The 24,976-nt window shown below is 41.3% G+C and overlaps 1 protein-coding gene and 1 pseudogene across 1 annotated transcript in view; one reads left to right on the forward strand and one right to left on the reverse strand.

Annotated features, from left to right (window-relative positions):
- Positions 1-2,404: 2,404 nt before the first annotated feature.
- KIAA0319L (KIAA0319 like) overlaps positions 2,405-24,976 on the forward strand; it is a 90,617-nt gene continuing 68,045 nt past the window's right edge. The window contains exon 1 of the mRNA XM_065916657.1: positions 2,405-2,602. Coding sequence (XP_065772729.1) covers positions 2,464-2,602 — 139 coding nt within the window. The 5' untranslated portion in view covers positions 2,405-2,463. The remainder of the gene's footprint in view (positions 2,603-24,976) is intronic.
- On the reverse strand, positions 5,994-6,452 carry LOC136164840 (thioredoxin, mitochondrial pseudogene; annotated as a pseudogene).

Below are 24,976 nucleotides of genomic sequence, written 5' to 3' on the forward strand. Positions count from 1 at the left end.
CTGGGCCTGGTCCTGCCGTTCCCTCCATCCCCTGACGGACAGACAGACCGGCCCCGAGAAGCTGCTGGTTTCCTTCCTTCCTCGTCCCTAGTTACTGTCTCTGGTGTGTGTTCTCCCCACCAAGACGGCACGTTGATGCTGAATAAGGGGGGCGGGGCTGAGCACTGCTTGTACATTACGTTGCGAAACCTGCCTTATTCAGGACACAGAAAATTATGTCCCCAGTGGGGTCCTGTGGTGGTTGCAGTGAGCACAAAGGTGAAATGAAGTCGAGAGAAAAGACCTCGGGCGAGATTCCAGGAAAGATTTGCTTCCATTCACCTCACAGTGCTTGTGCCCAATTGACGACAGATGCAGTTAGTGAAGAGTATTAACTGAGTCTCCTCGAGCTTTCTGATCTGATTAACAGACTGGAAGCAAGGGAACAAGTTGGAAGGACGACCTCCCAGAACAATCTGTTCATTTTTCCAGCTATTTGTAAAACAGTGTCTGCAAATATAAGCAAAGCTTTTCATGTCAGTCTGTTCTGTAACTTTCCCAGATATCTGAGACTTTTTTTTTTTAAAGAGCTTTATTCTTGATTACTCATACTAGCTGAATAGGCTGTTTCAGACGTGCTCTGTCGTTGTTCAAACATCTTATCGCTGGGTACATAAATGGAGTTCCACGTATGTAGCTGACAGACTGAACTATGATACATCCCCCATCAACCTGAAGTATTAAGTAAACATTACCCCCTTCTGTCTGAACAGCTGCTGCAACAGAGAGTGCTTTTATTTCGGGTGTACTTGTAACGCCCTAAATGCCAGAACTCTTGCTTGCTTTTCTAGATTTTCATTTGTCAAGTATTGTGGGGGTGTGTGTTCTCTCCCTGGGCTGTTTCCCTTTGATTCTGTAACAAGCCGTTTGGATCTTGGTGTTGTGTTGTTGTTGTTCCTGCCTCTGGTCAGCAAGCTTTGACTGGACCCTAGCAGTGATTTCTGCCCTTAAGCAATTGTAGGTTTCAGAGGAAAGACTGATTGGGAGTTCACAAGAAAATAACCACCTCTGTCTCCTGCACAGTTCCTGAGACCTTGCCCTTCTAATCAGCTTGCCAATCCAGGGGTGTTTATTACTCCCCTTTTCAAAACCTATTCATTTCTTTTATGCTTCTGTCGCCCACCTGCCACGCTATTGATGACAGGTGTTGAGTCACCTTGAATTTAAAATCCTTTTGTGGTAGGCAGTAATGTGTTGGGTAAGATTCATACACACACACTCACATGCACATTCACTCTTTCCTTCTTGGGAGGCTAGAAAAGTTGCCGGATATACTTTCTAACTTAGGCTCCACTTCATAATCCCTTGAGCATGTATCTGGCCTGCACACCTTTCTGTCCCCTGCCCCCTAACATACAATGACGAACCACTAGAAATAGGAGTGGATGGAAGTGAATGAGAAAGAGGAAGTCCTTCAGATGCTTAAGGCTCAGTGAAAACTTTTTCTTGGGTGGGCTGTACCTTAGTTTTGCAGTTCTGTGTGTGTGTCTATTTCCTGATATTGATATCCAACCCAGGCAGTGCTGGGCTCGGGTTGGGGGTTGTCAGTCTGTGCCATTTTCTAGATGTGCATGACAGGTGCATATTTAGTACAGAAGATTTTTGAATTGCTTCTTCAGAACTCAATCAACCCTCATAATGCTGCCAACATTTATATAATAATTTATACAATATAGGGAAGTTGTGTAAGAAGAAACTGATGGAAAGTCTTTTTTTTCTTCTGAAAGGGACCTGTCATTCAACCCCTAGAATCTGGATGCCTAGTACAAAATAGGGGTTGTGTAAATACTTGTTGAGTGGATATATGAATTTAAGTCAGGAATTGCTAATGATTCTAAGGATCCTGGATGTGACATCAAAGTATTATCTGGATAGATTTTAAAGATAAGAGTGGTGGGGACAATAGCAAACTGGAGAATGCATGCCCTACCTAATGACAATCACATTAAAGCTTTCTAAAAACATAACTAGAAAAACCTTCAGATTAGTTTACTTGTGATGCTCCAAACTCTTCTTTTCATAGATAAAAACAGTATTTGGATAAAGTCGCAAAGCTGTTGGCAGAACTAGAACTGAAACTCAGATCTTTTTTTTTTAGTCAGGTGCACTTTCCGCTCTTCCACATAGATGATTAACTGTTAGATTAGAAATTAATGGAATATAAAGTGTTTCAGCTTTACAGTGGATTCATTTCATATCCCTTGCTATGTTTTTATCCTGATAATTATAGGCTATGTCAAAGCTCAGGTTTGAGAGTTATAGACAGGTATGAACAGTGAAAGACAAACTTGAAATTTCTCTTCTCCCTAATCTGTCACACTGTCGAGCACTCTGCATTTCGAGGAATCAATTATTAATTACTTGGCATATAATTTCTTCTTTTTCTGTCTTTCTAGTGGACTGATTCTGCCTGTCTGGAAGGCCATGGAGAAGCTGGGAATCAAGCCAAGCTGTGCTTCTTGGATTTTATCAAGATTTTGTTGGCAAACATCTGTGAAGCGGTTGAAAAGCTTGTACCTGTTTTATATTTGCTTCTGCTTCAGTGCTTTGTGGTTGTCAACAGGTACCATTTTCTTTAATATTTAAGATTTTTTTAAAAGGGTACTTTGTGTGAGTCTGTCAGTTCATTTTTAAGACTAGTAAGAGCCAGAAGAGCTAATTGATAGAAATGGTCACCCTTTTGGTGAACATGTAGTTTGTTGGGTTTACTTGTTTGTCTGTTTTGTTTTAGACCAAACTTTAAATTGGGTTCTTTCTCTTTTTTTCATTTTTTTGAAAAAAAAAAAAAAAAAAAAAATTTTTTTTTTGGCTTGCTGCTATGTGGCATTCAGGATTCTTAGTTCCCCAAGCAGGGATGGAACCTGTGCCACCTGCAGTGGAAGCGCAGTCTTAACCACTGGGCCACCAGGGAAGTCCCTGGGTTCTTTCTCATAAAAGAGAATTGACATGATCATTTTGAGATTTCATGAAGATATAATGAAGAGATAAAGGTTTCAAAGCTAGACTTAGGTCTGAAAGCTGGATGTTTCTTCCACTTAATAACTACAAAACCTTGATCTAGTTACCTATTATCTGTAAAGAAGGGTAAGACCTACCTCACAACTTGATTTAAAAGATAAAGTAATTAAAGCATGTGGTGCAGTGCTATGAACATAAGTGATACTTTGCTTTCTTTCCTGACGGAATCTACCTTCTATACTTAGAAGGAAAATGTACCTTTTTCCATAGAAAGGGGTTATGCTGATAGATTTTTAAAGTATGTTTCCTTCTAGAGATTATTTCACCAGTCTTTTACCTCTTGCCAGGAAAAAGTGCCAAAAAGTCTCAATTTCAAAGAGTAGCCCTTTTTTTTCCTGTCTTTTTTCCTTTGGTTCTTTTGTTGACATTGTTCCTTTCAGAGTATGGAAGTGAGAATGACTTGCGCATATGCTGCTGTCCTGGGCAATGACCAAAAGACTTCTCTTGTAGAAACCACTGTCTGGGACAACTAATCAGTCTTTTGATCCTATAATTACCAAGATTTCTATTGCTTTCCAAAAGGAGTTGGTGGCCATGATCTTGAGAATCAAATAATTACTGTATTTAGCAATTTCAGTGACATCAGCTTTGAGGTTTTTGTTGTCTTGCAGTGGTGGTTGATGATTGCATAATTATAGCAGTGGAAATTGCAGTTGACAGAAAGCTGACCTAAATATTTTTTACCCAGATGATGCTTTGCTGGGACAGCTAGCTATTTCAGGTCAACATTTTATGTAAGGTTATTTGAATTAAATAAGTAGCTGATTTAGCATCATCAGACTAGGAAAATCACATTTTTTGAAGTGCACCTACTGTATACCAGACCCCAGGTTATAGACATTATGTATGTAATTTAATCTTTACGATATCCCTAAAACAGGTTTATTTTTGTAATTAGGAAATTGAGGCCCAGGGAAGCAAGATGACTTGACCAGGGTCACATAGCAAGAGCACAACAGAGCCAGGAATCTAAATGCAGGTTTTTCCACTCTAGAGCTTACGCTCTTTTTCTTCTGCTTTGCTGCCTTCCAACCACAGGTGATCTTTTGGAGGACCAAAGGCAGCTTTTTTTGCCCTGAACCAAAATGAACAGCTTGTTATTTGAGGGATTCTGAGTATAGGGGAGGAAGAAGCTTTTCTGAGTGTTTTTTGTATTTTCCAAGCTAGTTAGTTAAACAGAGTGCTGTGGGTTCATTGGGCTAGTCTTTAGTATCCCTGGTGAGCCTGGTGCTTAAAAACAGCACCCTAAGAAACACATTGAGTATAAAGGTATAGAGGTGGTACTTGGTAGGAGTGGCTCTGATGGGAATTAGATTGTACCAATTCCATTTTAGAAAAGTTTGGAGCTTTTACTATGGAAGAACCAAGACCTGTGTGTGTTCAAACTGAGTGAACATGCAGGCAACACATGACAGATAGATTATTTGTGTGTTTTAATTTTTCAGAGCTCTTAGATCAATTTTTTAAAAAGCACAATGTCCTAATAGCAAAAGTAAATAATAGACATAAACAGAGTATCATAAATAAGAAATTAAAATGATTTATAACATTAAAAAATGTTCATTCTCATTACTGACCAAAGAGCTGCAGAGTAAAATGAGAAATCCTTTTTAACCTGTCATATTGATGAAGATCAAAGTAGAAATATCTAGTGCTGCCAAGGGGTGATGTGGTTGGTCTCCTGTTGTGCTGGAGAGTTGAATAGAGAACTTTTTGACATAAATCAGGATCCTTAAAAAGTTCATGTTCTTTGACTTAGTAATTTCCCTTTTAGGAATTTACCTCAAGGGCATATTTAGATGGTTGTGAATGAGAGCATTCATCCACACTCATTTATTCTGTGTTGGAAAACATTACTGCTACCTGCCCCACAATGAGAGTGTGGTGAAATTATGGCGAAATATTATCTGACTGAAATTATGGTGAAATATTATCTGACTTAAAAATTTACATTTTAGAGGAACAAGTACATGGAAAATGCTCCTGATGTTAAGCATGAAAAAACATGATACACAATTGCATATTCATGTTCAAAATTGGTGTCAGTTTTGTGAAAAGAGAAGTATTTTTGTATAACAGAAAGTCTGAAACAAGAGATATATATACACACACACACACACACACACACACACATATATATGTATATTTGAGTAGTGGAATTGTTGTCTCTCTCTTTTTTCTTTTTTGACAGTGTAAACCCTAGCTTTATTGGTCCAGTTTTTTAATGAAGCCTCAGAGAACCAAAGGGCCATCTAATGGTGGGGGAGAGTAGTGTCTTGAGCCTTGCAGAGTCAAGGGTTTGCAGGATACCCTCAGCCCAACACATGTTCGCTGCCCTGGCGCCTGGGAGAAAAGAGGGAGGGGGCTCTCTGCAGGAGGGGGGGTGTAGATACAGGGTCATGTAGTCCAGGGCCCAGGGTCTGTTATTCACAGTGGGCCATAGAAGGATCACATAAAGTTCTTTATTACAGACCTATGAGAAATGAGAGAATTATATATTTTATTCTCACTTGTTTGGGTTTCTTTTTCCTTCTTTGTCTTTTTACAAAACAGCAGCAGGAAAGAAAAATGCAGGAGGCAAATGAGCCAGGCACCAGTGTTCAGACCAGAAGGGAACAGGGAGACAGGACTTAAACCGTTACTGCCGGCTGGCCCCAGGGCTCTGTCCCAGCATCCTTAGCGCAGGGCCACAAGCCCTGGAGGGAGCAGGCAGAGCCGGGGCTGGGGGCTGGGGGGAGACGACTCTCAGCTGGGCAGCCCTGTCCCTCAGGTGGCCACCCTGGCCACCGTGTTTGGAGGCTTGGTCTCCAAAGCTTGGGGCCGGACGGAGGGAGGAGGTGGGAAGGGCCAGCGAAGAAAGGGTGTGAGTTGTATCAGGGTTCCCCTGGCACTGTGGGGCCCAGGCGGGCAGGGGCAGTCAGGATGCTTCCCGCTTGTCAGCCGGTCAGCTTCTTCAGGAAGGTCTCCAGCTCGTCCTCATCATTTGATGTCCACAGACTTGTCCACCACATCCCCGTTCTCCATGGCCGTGTTAGCCTACTCTGCGGCGAGGTCTGTGTGGTCATCCTCTCCTTCCCTTGCTGCTTGGTTGCCACTTTCTCTAACCTTGGCCCCCAGATCTCGCAGGGACCACACCACTGTGCGTGGAGATCCACAACCACAGGTATCTCCCTGCTGACAGCTCGGTCTTGAAAGTCAGGTCCATCCTGGATGTTAGAGTTTGTGCAGACACTGGTGGTGTCCGTCGACCAGGCGTGGCTGGGTGTTCCTGTCAGGTTACTAGGACTGCCGTTGGGGTCTCCAGTGCCCTGGAGGTAAGGGCTGCCCACCGACTGAGAGGGCTTCCCGGAGATGACAGAGGTCAGGAACCTCCTTAGGAGAAGTTGCTGAGCCATCTCCCTGCAGCGAGAGTGAAGGGATGCACAGCATAGCCCTCCCCACTGGTTGTTACTCTTTATGTTGATTCTTCTCTGTGTTTTCCAGGGTACATGTTAACTCTTCATAAGGGGGGCGGGGTAGACCCTATTTGAAAAAGCAACAACAAGACAATAGCAGCAAAGTCCTGTTGTTGGTAGCCTGAATCAGTATTTATCTACTTATGAATTTGTTTGGTTTTTACCTGAGCTCTTAAGTTTTCCCTGATAAAATGAATTTCTGATTGTTGTTGTCTTTAGTTCATGGATTATAGAAATTATTCTTGAAAAGCTAACCAAAATAAAGCAGCTCTGCAGCTCTTAACTTATCCCCGTTCCTTAGCAGTTTCTTCATCTCTGGGAGAACCCCAGGTGTACATTGACTTATGTATAATGGGCTTCTTTTTTATTTCATTTTTGGGTTCAATGCTGGAACCCACTGCTAGGAAGCAGTGATAACTGTTTGATAGAAGATGCTCTGTGTTTTCTTTGTGAGCCACTGAATCACTGTTTTTCTAATGTTATTGTTAAATGGCTTAAAATAGCATTTTGGACGTGGGGATTATCAATATCTGGAGACAAATGTGAAGTGACCCCAAGAATTTGTAAACTCCTGCGATAGGTTGTCAGCTTCTTGAGAGCTGAGATTTTGCCTTCGTTGCTTACGCCAGCTTTTCCTAGCAAGTACCAAGGGCTTGGCATATAGTAGATGCACCATAAAAATATTTGTTGACTGAATAATAAATTAGCAATAAGAGAATTGTCCCTTGAAAATTAACATTAAAATCAATACAGTCTGTCGTTTGAGAGTGAAAGCTTAGAATGAACACAATCAGAGCAGAGATATGTGAAGGCACTTTAAGGAGACGTAATGCCTTTGAGAACATCATGATCTGATTAAGATATTCACAGATAGTGTGAGTGAGTGATAGTTGCTCAGTTGTGTCTGACTCTTTGTGACCCCATGGACTATAGCCTGCCAGGCACTTTTGTCTGTGCAGTTCTCCAGGCAAGAATACTGTAGTGGGTTGCCATTTCCTTCTCCAGGGGATCTTTCCCACCCAAGGATCGAACATGGGTCTCCTGCATCGCAGGCAGCTTCTTTACCATCTGAGCTACCAGGGACGCCTACTATTAAGAGACATTTCTAAATATAAAATGGGTCAACTTAAAAAGTGTCAGTAGATGCATACTTGACTTTATCTTATAATCTATAGACAATATGTTAGAGTATGTAATGAACATACACCTTTTCCAAAGGAACACCTGAGACAGAAGTAGCAGTAAAGTTAGAAATGACAGTCATCAGTCAGATGAAATAATTTAGATGAAGCTTATCTCTCTCAAAGAGATGGGGACTGGCCAAGTGGTCAGAATGGAAATACAATGTGCTTTTAACTTTGTGTGAAAAATAATGTTCAGTTCCATGTTGCTGAACACAGTTTTGTTTTTGCCACATAAATCCTCTACTTCAGATTACTGCCCGAATGCTTTGTTAAAACCCCGCTTCTGACCTTTGTTTTGGAATCTGTTAGTTTTGTTGCCACCTCCTGGTTGCTGTCCTCTGAAACTTCTGCTTTCCTGTTGTCCCCTGACACCTCGGTTGCCCTCACGATGTCCCCTGAAGCCTCCTGCCTCCGCATTGTCCTCGGAAGTTACAGTATCCTTGTGGTGCTTCTAGCTCTGGTTGCCCCGTGGCCGCCGAAAACTGCCCATGTCATGAGTCTTGCCACTCTTCCTGTACTTCTGTTACTGATGCAGTAGGGATATCAAAGCAAACATCCTGCTTTCCTTTGAGAAAGACCGTTCCCTTCACTTTGAAATCAATATCCTCACCCAGTTGCTCTTTAAGTTCTTTCCAAGCATAACTAATATTTGGCATTTAAATTCGCAAACATGTTAACCTTTTAACATATATAATAACAATTCAAAAATATGTTAACATTTAAAGGGCCAGAACCAGCCTTGGAAAGCTAAACCAAGATGAGTCTTTGAGGCTAGTGTATACCTGAAGCTAACAATTGGCTGTGAAAATGTTTACTGTTGTTGTCTTGCTTCTGGGAAATAGATTACAGAGTTAGTTAATAAGTATTTTGAGTACAGAGAAAAAAGATTCAATTCAGAACCAGTTTTTTAAAACTTCCTAGGATTATGGTCCTGGACGAAGCACGAGGTTAATAAAGATGAGTGTAATGCAGTTCCTGCCCTGGAAGAACTCCTAGTTTAACGAGGGAGATAGATGTATAAATACTGTGATGTGGTAAGTGAAGAGATAGAGGGGTGCAGTGCCCAGAGTGCTGCCGCAGCCAGAGACGCATTCAGCTTAGAGAAGAACCGGGAGTACTGAAGCGTTCTCTCCAGGGAAGCTGATGCCTGACAGAATGTTGAAGGCTGAATTTGAAGACGATTCCCAGGCAATGGAATTGAAAGAGCAAAAGCACAAAATTATGAAACAGCTTGGTAAATAAAGGATACTCTGCACGCAAATTAGTGCTGCTGAAATAAAAAGAGCAGAGCTGGAATGGTGCCTTCTGAAGAGGTAGATGGTGGCCAGGTGATGAAGGATCTTATATGCCATAGAAAGCAGCTTTGATATGTTTAAGGCAGGTGGTCTACAAATTTTCTTGATTATGCACTCATATCCATTAAAAAGTTGAGGCTGTGCTCCAATTTTTGTTTATACATTATAAACAAGCACCGTTGTGCTGAAGTCTTATGTTTATAAGAGATTCCAAAAGCAAAACCTTAATAAGAGCAACTAAAAACAAATATTAATAGTTTTAATATTTTCTTTTCCTAACTCCATAATTTGTCTTGTGTATCTCTGGTAAGCCAAAACTCTACTTTGGAGAACGTTGCCTTAGAAAATTGGGAGCTATTAAAACTTTGAGCAGAAGAGTAATACTGGTACATTCCTGGAACATTTTGGCTGGAATATAGACGAATGGTAATGGTGCGGATGGGAGAAAGATGGCAAGGGGAGGGAGATGAGGGCTAGAGGTAAGGGTATCTGTTAGGAAGCGAATAAAATAGTAGTCCAGGACAAAACTATCTGTCTTCAAGGAACCTCTCTCTCACTGGAAAGAGCAGTTTTACTCAATACAAATAAGTAGATATCAGGCTAAATAGATAGGTAAAATTTAGGAGTTCAGTAGTGACAGATTAGAGGTGGCTGTTTTTTAATTGATATATAATACCATTATTTAATTCCAGAACATTTTATCTCCTAAAAGAAACCTCATACCTGTTAGCAGTCATTCCCTATTTCTCCCTCCTCTAGCTTCTGGAAGCCACTAATCTACTTTCCGACTCTATGAGTTTGCCTTTTCTGGACATTTAATATAATTGCATTCACGCAGTAAGTGGCCTTTCATGTCTAGCTTCTTTCGCTTAGAGTCATGTTTTCAAGATTCATGTTGTGACATGTTTCAGTACCTCTTTCCTTTTCATGGCTGAATAATATTTTAGATATAGGTTTTGTTTTATATAGTAGAGTTGCTGAATCATATGGTAACTGTTTAACTTTTTGTTTACTACGGCAGCCGCATCGTTTTACATTTCCACCAGCAGTGTATGAGGGTTCCAGAACATTTCTCCATGTCCTCACCAACACTTGTTATTCTCTGGTTTTTTTTTGTTTGTCGTAGTGGAGGTTGTTGAAGGTGAGAAAAATCAGGGAAGGCTTTGTGAAGGAAATGGAACCTGGCTTGGTCTTAATACGTATCCAGTTTGCCAACAGACAAACCGACACAGTAAGAAACAAGGGCTAGTCATACAACCAGATGGGTGCAGATCATTTATTTGTTTTTTTTTTTTTTTTTTGATCGCTTATTCACTTCACAAATATTTTTTGAGCCAAGCATTGTTCTTTGTGAGGGATCTCTGGCCAGGTTCCTGGCTTCGTCTTTCCCAGCCAGGCAAGCTTTCTGAACAAGCAACACCACATTTGCTGTCTCTGTTCTCCCACCTCTGTCCTCTTCTGAACCAGTGAGGTCTGGCTTCTGCCTAAACCCTGGCTTTTACCGAGGTAACCATGACCTCCCTAGCTTGACACCTTTACTTTTTACTTAACACCTCTGCTGCATTTGACTCCTTTGACTGCTTTCTTGATTCCCTTTTCTCAGTTGCCTTAAGTTACAACCATGCTGTTCTTTGCTCTCCTTTCAGCTAATGTATCGCACTTTCTAATTATTCTTCCTCAGCCTTTTCGCAGCTTGTCCCTTAAATGTTTTGTTCTTTGGAGTTCTGTTTCTACTCTTTCTTGTGTGCCCACCCTGGACAATCTCTTTTTTTCCTTTAGTTGTAACCTGTATGCTCACTGCTCCCATGTCTATATGTGTTCATTTACTTCTCTGTTGGACCTCAGACCGCATAGCCACCTGTATGTCACGTATCTCCAACTTAATGTATCAAGACTGAAATCATCTTTTACCCCTCTTCTTCCTTTATTCCCTGTAGCAGTACAAAGACCATGTATGCCATGAGGCTCCTCTGTCTGTGAGATTTTCCCTGCAAGAATGCTGGAGTTAATTGCCACTTCCTCCTCCAGGGGATGATCCTGACCCAGGGATCGAATCCATGTCTCTTGCATCTCCTGCCTTGCAGGTGGATTCTTTACCACTGAGCCACCAGGGAAGCCCCCAGGGCAAAGACCATCTCAACTCATACTCTGAGGTATATCAGTCCCTGCGTCATTCTATACTCCCTTTTCACCTCCACTTTGAACTCACTATTCACAGAGTGCCAGCTCATGTTTCCACGTAGAGTGCAGTATTCCTCTGCCTGTGCCGTTACCATTCTGCCTGATGTATTCTGGTTGAGGTAAACTTAAACTCCTCTCTGGTCCTTTCCCCAAAGCCTCTGATTTGGAATTTTTCTTTAGTGTTCTCATATTATCTATACATTGCTCTGTTATTATGCCATATTGCACTGCGTGGTTTTAGGCTTTGAGAGGAGAGGTTCAGAGTAGGTCATGCCCTTGAATGGGGTCTGTACTCCTAAAGGCCTTTCTAGTGTCTACTGGTATGTGTGGTTGGTGTGATTTCTTCACTTTGGCAGAGCCGGAGTTCTAAAATGCTCCTCATCCCTACCCCAGCACTGCTTGACCTCTAGTGTTTCTGTTTCCTTCTCATCGCTGTAGCATCTGGTATATACAGATCTTTGTGTGCCTTTATGTCCCAGCCCTCAGCCTTTTGGGATTTCCCTATTTTCACAGCTCCTTGTCCAGTGTCCTGCCACTCAGATTCTAGCCACACTCAGAACTCTGCCACTTGGGCTTGATGATACTCTGTACTGTTTGGGTCCCAGTTTTCTGTGCTGTGGTTGAGAAACTGTTGTTAAAAGAGAACTGGGCAACTTTGGGGCTCACTTCAAGTTTCCCTTCTCCCAGGGATTGTAACCTTACACTGTTATCTCCTGATGGAAAGAAATTGTCTTAAGTATTCTGTCCAGTTTTATAGTTATTTATATAGATGATGAGTCTTGTACCAGCATACTCCATCATAGCTGGAAGCAGAAGTCTACTGTACTTACTTATGTGTCTACTTCATGAAGCTGTGTTACTCATGGTTACTTACTTGACATATAGCATGTAGTAGGTAGCAATTAAGGTTTGTTGGGTTAACCTAAGGATAATGTTTGAGATAGGACCACTTTGGAATCAATAAGGAGAATCAATCTTTCCTATGCTGTTTTTTCAGTCTTGGTCCATTAAGTAGACACTTCACTTCCCAGGATGATAATTTTTGTTCTTTTCCCCCGACCTTTTCTGATTCTCTCCAGGAGTGGAAAAGTGATTTTTCTGACTAGTGATACTGGAAAAGAATTCTGTTGTAGGGAATGGCTAGTCTTCAGAATTTCCATGCGTTCTCTCCCTGCCATGATCTAACTGGTGCCCATGGCAGGGCAGCCTATATTTGTCCAGTTGATAAGTTTAATTCAGTGTAGGAAAGTATTAGGAAACGCATTTGTGATTGTACGTCTAAGCTATGTGCTCTAGTCACCTTATCCCTTATAAAAATACTTTGGTCTCCATGTACCTCTAACTGCCATGTTTTATTTTTTTAATTAGTCCTAAACTCTGGGTGAAAGTGAAAATGAAGTCGCTCAGTCATGTCCGACTCTTTGCGACCCCATGGACTGTAGCCCAACAGGCTCCTCCATCCATGGGATTCTCCAGGCAAGAGTACCGGAGTGGGTTGCCATTTCCTTCTCCAGGAGATCTTTCTGACCAGGGATCGAACCTGGGTCTCCCGCATTGCAGGCAGACACTTAACCCTCTGAGCCACCAGGGACTCTGAGTAGGAGAGATTAATTATGACCCTCAGCCCCCACAGAGGCTGCAGATGGGACAGACAGCTTTTGGCTTAGCAGGAGGCCTTTCCCCCACCAGTTGCCATCCCCATTTTGTTCTCATAACCGCTTGCATTTGCCCTTGGCGGACAGGAGGCGCCTGAACTCACTTTCCTCCTTTGCCCCCAGCTGTTAGTTGTGCTGTGCTTGTACCAGTCAGACCAAGTGGTATCTTTTTCCTTTAAGAGAATAATATATTTCTCCTTTTTATATTAGAGAAAGCATTTTCAGGACACGTTTTCAGTGGCATTGTATCGCTGCTCTTCTTGTATCTACTGGGCACCTAATTTAAGGTGGATGACTAATGGACTATATACCTCAGAGCAGTGAGCCTTCAGCAGCAAGTTTTTCCTGCCAAAGTGTCCTACATTCTTAACTACATTGCGGTGCAGGAATGTAATAAATTATTAATCCTAAATCTGTCTCCCCAGATTGTGGTAATGACTTGAGTACACGGCAGCTGGGGGAAGGTAGGGTTTTCTGGCTGTTAACATAAACCATACAAGCTCTTTGATTCTAAAATTCAGCTAGCATTGAGCAAGGCTGTGGCGTCTTTTTGCATCACAATTTAATTGACCTAAGTAAGACCAGTCAGAATCATCTTAAGTTAGCCTCTCTCCCCGTGAAATGAAGTAATTGTCTCTTGCTTAAATACTCTCCAATAAAAGATAATCATCTTTTTTGTCTTTTTAATCTTTTATTTTGTGTTGGGGTATAGCCAATTAACAATGCTCTGATAGTTTCAGGTGAACGAAAGATAATCACTTTAAGTCCTTCTCTCTTGCCCAGAAAACTGTAATTCTGGTGGGTTCTATTTGCACTTTATGCAAACACAAACTTATTTCCTAACTTGTGTGACAAAGTAAAGAGGGTTAAGAAGATGGTGTAATTAGGCAGTAAATCCAATTCAATTTAAAAACTGTTTTAAATTGACTCTCCTAGAAATTCCTCAGGGAGGAAATAATGAAATAGTGGAGGAATTTATAAAAACAGAGTAACAAATACAGGACCAAAATATGGTCTTTTGACTTATTTTGGAAGTTGTATAAAAGTCTTACTAATTGGAACAGCTTGCAATTCAAGGCATTGTGTGGAATGAGCAGGAACGTGATCAAGACTGTGTGTGTGGTTACTCCTTGGACATCTATGCTTCGGTGAGTAGTGTTAGCTAAAAAAGATGCACAGTGTGAGAGTTGTGAGTTGTTTTATTTGGGGCAAAATGAAGACTGCAGCCTGGGAGGCAGCACCTCAGATAGCTCTGAGAGATTGCTCCAAAGAGGCATTGGGGGGAGGATCAATAATATATAAGATTTTGGTGAAGGGGGAGTTCAATGCAATCATGCACTTACTTTACAAAAGGTTTTCCGCTGGTCAGGAGGAGCTGATGTCACCATGAAGGGTGCTTTTCTAGATATGAAGAGATGGAAGGATTGGGATCATAAATCAGTTCCTGAAAATATCTAAGACCTGTTCCACCAGTTTCCCTGGAGCAGACTGCCTCACTCTCCACCCTGAATTCCTCTCAGGGGTTGCTGAAAGTCAGCAGCTACAGCAGCATGGGATTTGTCCTCCACAGAGGGAGATGGCACACACCGCTGTTCAGTCTCTGGCAAATGCTCTTGGCAAGTGCCAGTTGTAGTTCAGTAGTATTGAAGGGTTTGGGTTAAAATGCACAGCTCTTGGTTTGAGGGCCTACCCTTTGAACTTTCTTTCTGATCCTCCATCCAGGAACTGCCTTGAGAAAGTCAGCCCATGTTGTTAAGATCTTTTAGCCACTTTTGATTCCAGATAGTGCTGGATATGTTTTAGAGAGAAGTTGTAAGAATTGGTCTTGACCACCTACCTAGTTCATCAGCTGAGCAAGAAGCAGGAGGCAGAGTGGTCAAGACCATGGAGCATGAACTTGGGAGTCAGACAAGCCTGAATCTGAGTCCTGCTTCTGTTATATACTGGGTGGTGTTACTGAAACTCACCTTTCGTCAGGTTCCTCATCTGCAAAACTAGAATGACAGTACCTCTGCATACGGTTGTTATGAAGATTAACTGAAATGTTCCTGCAAAGTGCTTAGCCTACTTCCAGGTACATAAATAACAATTTAGCAAATGTTAGCAGTAGTCATGATACAATGACATAAAAAACCCTGACTAGTTCGATTCTTGTCTCATCCTGAGATGACCCAGTAGGCAGTGGATTTGAGGTCTCTGTTGGCTTCTTAAACCTCTAGTGGGACATCAGTCCCCACATTTTTTGAAGTATACTGTAGGCAGTTGGCTTTTCTGCACTGTCAGGAAAAGTAGGCCTCCATTCAGGTCTGAGGTCGGTTGAAGCCCATGACAGAGTGAACTCTGTATTTCCTGTAACATACCCCTAAGGAGCAAGATTGGCTACTTGTTTGGTCCTTCAGCCAGGGATCCTTTTCCTCTGGAAGAGGGCTCTGCTCTGCTGGCCCTTAGCCCTGGTTCACTTCCCCCAACACTGATGATCTGCCCATGTTTGGCAAACTCCTGTGCTAGGCCAGGTTGGTTCTTGTAGTCACAGGGCAGTGTTTTGCCTGGGGCTACTCCAATAGCATTTTTGGATTTTATGTCAGAAGTAGCTTGCAGAGTTAGTTCCTTCCTTCAAAACGTATTTATTGGGCACCTGCCATCCTAGACATTAGAAATGCAGTGGTGAGGAAGGCAGACATGGTCTCTGCCCTCTTGGAGTTTACAGCCTAGTGATTCCTTGGCCATTACTAGGGAAAAGAAATTCTCTTTGACACGGGTGATATTACTGCTATCAAGGTTCCCTTCAAAGACGCTGAGGTCTCTCTAGGGTCTTAAGGTATTTCAATGATAAGAGAGACCCAGTTTTACTTGCAGAATCCTAAGAGACTAGAGAATGTGATGTCTCAGGCTGGTCTTAGTAGAGGAACCTTCTGCTGAGAATTATGTAGGTGAAGCCCCTGTCTATTAATACAGTATATCCAGCTTTCCTTTCAACCCAGCCCACTCTCTCCACCATTAATAACCCACATCCCTGAATAAGCAGTGAGGGTGGTTATCTGGAGATTAGGAAAAAGTGTGACAGCTGCAGCCCTTGCTCCAGTTTGGAAGTATATGTGTGTCCTCTGGTGATTTCATGGGTATTAGATATACCCAACCAGTCAGCTCTTGAAAATCCTTTTTGCATCAGGTTTGTTACTAGGTTCTCAGGTGAACAGTCCCTGTGCAAGGGAAGCACCACATTTTATTAATCCTGAACTTGTTTGGTCAATCACAAAAGAAAACTAAAATACCCAGGGATGATAAGGAATTGTGAATGTCCCTGAATGGTGAATTAACAGGTCTTATTCTAGCAGAAACAGAAGCAGAGAGGAATGCTGGCCAAGGCCTATCCAACTCCGCCAGCTGCAGACTCTGCCCCTGAAGATGGATGCCGGGTGTGGCTCATCCCATTTCCTCTTTTAACACTCTCCTGGCAAATGACAGGAGTTTAGGAATGCTTGCTTTCTTCCAACTGGCTTAACATTATACTTTGATTCTGATCCAGCAGCATTTATTTTAAAATGCTTATGGATTCTCTCACTTTTAGGTAATAAGGGGAATTAGCAGTCCTGGGAGGTGAGGTGCTTATACTGATTGGTTTTACTTCGTACTCTAATTTCAGATTTAGGCTTAAAACTTTGAAGGGACTGCCGTTCTGCCTAGTAAGAAAGAACTCTGTTTCTTCTTCTTCTTTTTTTTTTTTTGATACAATTCAGTGCTTATTGTCCTTAACTGAGGGCAGCCTGAGTCAGCTGGAAGCTTATGGAAGTTGGCCTGGTAGAGTGAGTGAGTCTTAATCAGAGTAAATGAAGCAGCCTTGTAGCGAGATGCTGAAGAGCCAGGTTCCACTTCAGAAAGCTGCGTCCTGCTGGGTCAGTCTGTGGCTTTGGCCTGAAGCAGAGTATAGCCCCCTGTGCAGAAGCGCCGCCTGGCTGCCCTTCTAACTCTGCATGCCCCTTCACCAGTCTCTCTAGTTGCTTGGTTTTCTTTTCTTTCTTTTTGTTTGATTTCTTTAACTGTTTCTTTTCTGATTATAAAAGTCATGCATGCTTAATGTAGAAAGTTTAGGAACTTATTACTCCAGATGGAAGTAACTACTGCCTGTGAATCCCATCGTGAACCTGCAGATGTAGTTTCAGGGATATTGCTGAGGAAGTTCTGTCTGTGAGGGGTTTGTTCGCTCTGCTCAGTTCCCACTTACTGGAGGCCCCTGTGGCCCCGGCCACCTCCGGACCTACTGGAAGGGAGACTCCTGTTCTTGTGGAGGCCCTGTCCCAGCCTGACAGAAGCTTCTGGCTCTTCCTTTCTTCCTTGGTTTTCAGAATCGCTCTCAGCTGTGCTCTCCAGGGCATGCTTATAAGCTGCACCCTGACGTTCCTCATGAGGCCCTTTTCAGAGAATGGGGTGAGTTTTCATATTACCTCTTCTGTGAAAGGTTTAAAGGGAGGGCTTGATCTCTAAGTGCAGGTGGGTAGATCTAAAGCAGGCTGGTTTGCCCAGGGTAGTCATGGCAGAAGGAAAAGTTTTCTGGCCTTTTCACGGAGACTTTGGCTGACAGGCGTAGCCTCCTTTCCTTCCCCAAGCTGTTTGATTGAGCTGTTTCGCCCCCACTCTTTCATATTTCGTGTGGGGGTTACCGCCTTGGCAGCATGGCTGCCTCTCATTAGGGAGGAAAAGGTAAAAGAGTGAAGGCCCTCCACGAACAGTGTGTTTTCAAGGGTTTTCCGTGTGTCTGTGGGGAGTGTGTGTATGTGAGAGACAGCAACAGGCCAAGGGGCATTTGGATATCTCTATTGTCCTGCCTAGAATTAGTGTCACTTTGAAGCCACAGAGAAATATTGGCATTTTATAGATGAGCATAAGGAAAGGCCAGTTTCTCTGTGGCTAGATAGAGTCTGTACTAGATAATTGGGTAGTAAGGAATGTTGACCGTTTTGCCCAAATTTTTCTTTCTGTCTGTTGAATGTGAGAATTACAATCAACTTGAAAATGGAAGTATAGGAGAAAAATACCTATATATATACATACACACACACACGCACGTTTATATATATTTGTATTTATGTGTGTATGTATGTAGGTATCATAAAAATAAAATTATTGAGAGCCACACATCTGCAGTAAATAAAAAACCATATCTGAATGTCAGTACTACATTATGTTAATGACTAACTAGATTACACTGTTCTAATACACTTTTCTAATATTTGTGATCTCTGGTGCTTTGTATGTATTGTTATACACTTACTGCATTTTTAATACCTTCTCTAGGATGCTTAATTCAAGTAATTAATGATGATTAATATCTAGATGGTAAGTACATACTATAGATACATACAATTCATGTCAACAAGTACTGTCCCTGGCTAAATAAAACCCACTTCCGTGCCATCAGAGTGTTCACACTATGGAGGCAAAGATAGATGTAGAGACATAAAAAAGCATGAGAAATTCCAGGACATGTTGTGGGAGCATAAAGAGTGGAGCAGGGAAGAGCTGAGCCCTGCTCTCTAGCGGGCTGGTGAGATAGGTGATATTCTAATCCCTTTGAACTCCTCTCAGATTCATTTGACGTGGTTTTTAACCTGCAGAGCTCTTTTACTTCTCTGTTGCAGAGGAAAGGGTAAAGGGAAGAGTATGTACAGCTCTGTAAAGTCTAGAGAATAAGAGTCCTAGGAAGATTATTTTTATTTCTGTACAGATACAGATAAGCTTTGGTTTAATTTAAATAAACTGGCTCTTAAAAATTCTAAGAATACTAACTACTCATACAGTTTTGCTTTCATTTACACACCGATGAGAAAGCATCTGTAGCTTTGCATTTTATTTGCTATAAGCAAAAAGTGGTTTGAGATATTTAAGAATCTGAAACTTGGTAGTATTGAGTCCTCGCATGTCCCAGTTCAGCCCACTGCAGTTTTTTTTTTTTTTTTTAGTGAGACTTACATAATACTCCAAAATGAGAGATTTTTTTAATGGATAAATTGACATAAAATTTTCCTCTATTGGCCAAATCTGCTGAAGTAATTCTTCATGGTTTGCTATATTATTTCCTTATTTTTTCTCATGCTTACTGCTGTTTTATTTAATTTACATATCTGCTGCAACCCTCTAAATGATCTTCTGTTTAGAAACAACAAAACCAGCTAGCAAAAAAAAAAAAGGAAAAAAAAAGAAAAGAAAAGCAAAAAAAAAAAAAAAAAATCCTAAACCCACCAAAACCAAAAAAAAAAAAACCACCTTCCCCTGAAACAAAACAGTGCTCTGATTCAAGGTTCACTGTGTGGGTTTCCAAAGGAGGTTGGTATGATTGTGAATGCAAATAATTTATCAGCCCTGCAGTCATAGACAGCAATCAGCTGCAGGTTCTTAACGATAACATCTACAAGTGGGCTGTATAGAGAATGGCCTGATTCTTGGCATCATATCCTGCAGCTTTTCTCTTTGGGGAAAAAAGTCTTTCTTCTTAAGACCACTTTGATTCACAGACTGAAGTTTGTCTGTTACTATTTGATAGCTGTGCTTTTTGAATATGAAGACGGTGTTACACAGAGAGATGTGGGCTCCTGCACGCTGTGACTCGGAGGCGTGCTCTCCTTGACAGGCTTTTAGTCATAAGGCGGTGGGAGAAAAAGCAAAGCAGCAGATTCTAAGTGTATGATACGTGCAGTGTAACCCCCAGTCACAGTTTTTCTTGAATACATGGTTTAATCATTTGCCTTCAATCTGCCTTTAAATATTATAAAGCTCCTGATGACTGGCTTATTTCTAAGCAGGTGACTATAAAGTAGGTAGGAGAGCTATTTTCAGCTATACCAGCAGTTTGATTCTTACTCTCACTTATGACTTGGTTGTGAAAATGGCTTTCAGCTAAATCTTAACAGATACATCTTTTGAAACTTTGTAGCAACCTTATCCATTTAATGCAAACTTTTGATTTATTAATAAGTATCAGGTAGAAACTAAAAGCCATAGAATTGTGGTAGACTGGTTTCCATTCATCTAGGTGACCAGAACTCAGATGTGTCCTTTTCTTTTTCTTTTCATCATTACTCAAGAGAAGGGAAATTGAACGGATCTAGATGTCGTCAGTGATGAATGCCTATTTGCCTAGTTGAACTGGGAAGCTGTTCCCCACCAATGCATTGTTCTGAAAGTTCTATGGTGAAAGCCTGTCTTGCCTTTGAGTGAAGTGGAGTGGTCTGAAATAGATAATTCAGGGAACTGGAAATTGGTTGGTCCTTTCATGAGGAAAGATTGCTTTGTGATTTGAAAAGATTTTTCAGTTCGGTGTTTAGGCAGGAAAGGCTGTATCCTACCTAGCTGGTTATGTTAGATTCCATTATCTCTTTTTTAATCCATTTGACTTTTCTTTAGTTTCTCATTTTGCATGTCTTTCGTCGTTCCTGCCATTCAGTGCTCTCCCCAATTTAATTCACAAAGCTCTTTCTCATTTCTTAGTGAACTGGGAGCTTTGGTTTTCTCTCCTCTCCCTCCCTTCTTTTAGTCAAGGAAATGAAATAACATTAAGAATCTGACTAAAACTGAAGTAATTCCATATTAGAGCTGACATCTTTTGACAGATATTGTTAGTTAAAAAAAAAAAAAACACGTAATTTTTAAAGTTTACCCAATATTTAAATAAATTTAAAGATAATTCTTTGAATGCCTACTATGTGCCAAGCATTTTGCTCTGTCAACAAATACAGATAACGTGCTACAGATGCAGAGAATGTCCTGCAAGAGAACACTCTGGTCATAGCAAACACCTTCTTCCAACAACACAAGAGACGACTGTACACGTAGACATCACCAGATGGTCAATACTGAAATCAGATTATATTCTTTGTAGCCAAAGATGGAGAGCTTGTATACAGTCAGCAGAACAAGACTAGGAGCTGACTGTGGCTCAGATCATGAACTCCTTACTGCAAAATTCAGACTTAAATTGAAGAACGTAGGGAAAACCACTAGGCCATTCAGGTATGATCTAAATCAAATCCCTTACGATTATACAGTGGAGGTGACAAATAGATTCAAGGGATTAGATCTTGTAGAGTGTCTGAAGAACTGTGGACAGAGGTTCCTAACATTGTACAGGAGGTGGTGATCAAAACCATCCCCAAGAAAAAGAAATGCAAAAAGGCAAAATGGTTGTCTGAGGAGGCCTTACAAATAGCTGAGAAAAAAGAGAAGTTAAAGGCAAAGGAGAAAAGGAAAGATACATGCATCTGAATGCAGAGTTCCAGAGAAGGGCAAGGAGAGATAAGAAAGCCTTTTTAAGTGAACAATACAAAAAAATATAGGAAAACAATAGGATGGGAAAGGCTAGAGATCACTTCAAGAAAATTAGAGATACCAAGGGAACATTTCATGCAAAGATGGGCACAATAAAGGACAGAAACAATGTAGACCTAACAGAAGCAGAATATTAAGAGGTGGTAAGAATAGAAGAGGTTTAGATAGATTAAGAAGAGGTGGTAAGAATACATAGAAGAACCATACAAAAAAGGTATTAATGACCCAGATAATCATGATGGTGTGATCACTCACCTAGAGCCAGGCATCTTGGAGTGTGAAGTCAAGTGGGCCTTAGGAAGCATCATGAACAAAGCTAGTGGAGGTGATGGAATTCTAGCTGAGCTGTTTAAAATCCTAAAAGATGCTGTTTAAGTGCTGCGCTTAACATGCCAGCAAATTTGGAAAACTCAGCAGTGGCCACAGGACTGGAAAAGGTAAGTTTTCATTCCAATCTGAAGAAGGGCGGTGCCAAAGAATGTTCACACTACTGCACAATTGTGTTCATTGCACGTGCTAGCAAAGTAATACTCAAAGTCCTTCGTACTAAGCTTCAACAGTATGTGAACGGAGAGCTTCCAGATGTACAAGCTCAATTTAGAAAAGGCAGAGGAACCAGAGATCAAGATGCCAACATCCTTTGGATCATAGATAAAGCTAGAGAATTACAGAAAAACATCTGCTTCTGTTTCATTGATTACAGTAAAGCCTTTGACTATGTGGATCACAACAAACTGTGGAAAATTCTTCAAGAGATGGGAATACCAGCCCACCTTACCTGCCTCCTGAGAAACCTGTATGCAAGTCAAGAAGCAACAGTTAGAACCGGACATGGAACAAGAGCTTGGTTCAAAATTGGGAAAGGAGTATGTATATTGTCACCCTGCTTGTTTAACTTAAATGCAGGGTACCTCATGTGAAATGCCAGACTGGATGAAGCACAAGCTGGAATCAAGATTGCAGGAGGAATATCAATAACTTCAGATATGCAGATGACATCACCCTTATGGCAGAAAGCGAAGAGGAATTAAAGAACCTCTTGATGAAGGTGAAAGATGAGAGTGAAAAAGCTGGCTTAAGACTCCACATTCAAGAAACTAAGATCATGGCATCTGGTCCCGTCACTTCATGGCAAATAGATAGGGAAACAATGGAAACAGTGACAGACTTTATTTTCTTGGGCCCCAAAATCACTGGAGACAGTGACTGCGGCCATGAAAATAAAAGACGTTTGTCCCTTGAAAGAAAAGCTATGATAAACCTAGATAGCATATTAAAAAGCAGACTTGACTTTACCTCCAAAGGTCCGTATAGTCTATGGTTTTTCCAGTAGTCATGTATGACATGAGCACCAAAGAATTGATGCCTTTGAACTGTGGCTCTGGGGAAGTCGCTTGAGAGTCCCTTGGACTGCAACGAGATCATACCAGTCAATCCTAAAGGAAATCACCCCGAATATTCATTGGAAGGACTGATGATGAAGCTGAAACTTCAGTACTTTGGCTACCTGATACGAAGAGCCGACTCATTGGGAAAGACTGTGATGCTAGGAAAGATTGAGGGCAGAAGGAGAAGAGGATGACAGAGGATAAGATGGTGGGATGGCATCATCGACTCAATGGACATGAGTTAGAGCAGACTTGAGGAAGTGGTGAAGGATAGGGGAGCCTGGTACGCAGCTGTCCATGGGGTTGCAGAGTCAGACATGACTGAGAGACTGGATAAGAAACACAGAGGTACTGGTGAAAATCCCAGCTCTTCAAGAGGGCAGAACGTTGAGGCAGACAAACGAATATGATCCGGTTAGAGAAATGCAGTGGTAGAGATATATGTAGGCTATGCACAAGAGAGGAATCTTGGGTGAAGATTTCTAGGAAGACTTTCTGGAAGAAGTGGTGCCTGAGCTGAAATGAAGTGTAATAACAACAAAAGTAATGGCAACTGATCATTACTGAGCTTTAATTACATGCCAGAAATTGTGTTAAGTATTTTGCATAGCTTATCTGCTTTTATATTATAGCCATGTTACCATCTCTGTTTTTACACATGAAACCAAGAAACTTGACCCAAGTTGACAGCGCTAGTAAGTTGACTGGTTTGGTATTAAAACTCAGGCAGTCTTATTTCAGAGAGCAAAACCTTAAGAAGAATTGTGGGGTGGGGATAAGAATATGGGTTAGATGGAACAAGGGTATTGATCTTGATATGGGATTTTCTTCGGGTTATAAAATTTTTAACATAATTTTCTGAGGTTTCTGTGTGAACATCCAACCTTACCTTGGAGACTGGATGTATTTTATTAAACCAAGATTGAATGAGGGAGATTTTCATAATTCCTTTAGCTTGTAAAGTACAATAATAGGTAGGTTAAAAGAACATTTCTCCCCTCTTTTGCCTGTAAAATTTGCCCTCTTCTAAGGAGATGTTATGGTACTGTTTTTCTTCTCAGCAGTTTGCCACAACCTGGTACCTTTGAGGCTTCTTTATTGACAATCTTATAAAAGAGAATTTTCTCTTCTAAGTATTCCTAACTAGAGAAGTGATAAAAGGCTCAGGTTTTGTAATTGAGTCCTTGGAAGCTTGTTTTTCCTTCTAGCAGACTGTCCAGAGTTAATGTAAACAGTGGCTGAAAGGTGCCTGGTGGGCAGCTAGCTCCATGGAGAGTTTGTTTTTGATTAGAATGGTCTTTGGGAAAAATGGAAATGTTCCAGTTAAGGGAATGGAGTCAGAATATAGACACAAAGCCTATTGATTCTTCTTTAGCAGTAGTTTAGTTCCAGCAAATCACCTAAACCATGACATTTAACAAACTATGCTCTTAACAAAGCTAGGCACACAGCAAAGGCAATGAGTAGTAATTATTTTTCTTTGCTAAGGACTGCTTTGTGAAGCTACTGCTACCTTTCAGTCTAACTTGTATGAATTGAGGGAAAAAGTTTCGGCCCTTTTGAAAAGGAAGAGAAAGGGCAATGGTTATTACCCTGGCTTTTTGCAAACTTCATAATACCTGCCTGTGCCTTTCAGAGGTTTCAGTTACCGCCTCTGCCTTCTTCCTGAATAGGTTAACCCCCTGCAGGAGAGAGCTGGTGTGGGGAGTAACAGGAACCATTTCTGTGTTTGTTTGTTGGTGGGTGTGCAGGTGACGGACGTGCTGACAGTCAAAAGGAAAGTGGAGGCTGCCCCCTGAGGTGGTTTGCTTTGAACAGTTCCTGGGAGTTGTTTTGGGGATTGATAATATGCCTGCTTGTCTCATTTTCACATGGCAGCCATATTGGCTGAGACCCGCTGCTTCTGAGAGAATACATACTTCTGATGATAGATAGCTGCAGGAAGTCAGGTGGTGTGAAACCATAGTTCAGTCACTGCCTGAAGCCCCAGATTGAAAGCTTTTACCTTGCTGCTTGGTGATAGTTCATTGTAGGTATAGTTATCAAAGGAAAGCATTGAATGGATTCTTGACCATATTATAAAATTGTGTGATTTCAAGAAAAGAATTTTAGTTTCAATGAATGTTAAAAGTAAGTGCAAATCTTACCTATAAAATATGCTAATTATGTATAGTTTTCCACAGAAACTATATATATATATATATACTATATATATATATATAGTATATATATATATATATACTATATATATACCCTTTCCACAGAAAGGGTACCCCACACCCTTTAGTTCCGTCTCTTTGCAACCCCATGGACAACCCCATACAGTCCATGGAACTCTCCAGGCTAGAGTACTGGAGTGGGTAGCCTTTCCCTTCTCCAGAGGATCTTCCCAACCCAGGAATCGAACCCACGTCTCCTGCGTTGCAGGCAGATTCTTTATCA

This window comes from Muntiacus reevesi, chromosome 1 (assembly GCF_963930625.1).
Source record: "Muntiacus reevesi chromosome 1, mMunRee1.1, whole genome shotgun sequence".
In the NCBI taxonomy this organism is placed as follows: domain Eukaryota; kingdom Metazoa; phylum Chordata; class Mammalia; order Artiodactyla; family Cervidae; genus Muntiacus; species Muntiacus reevesi.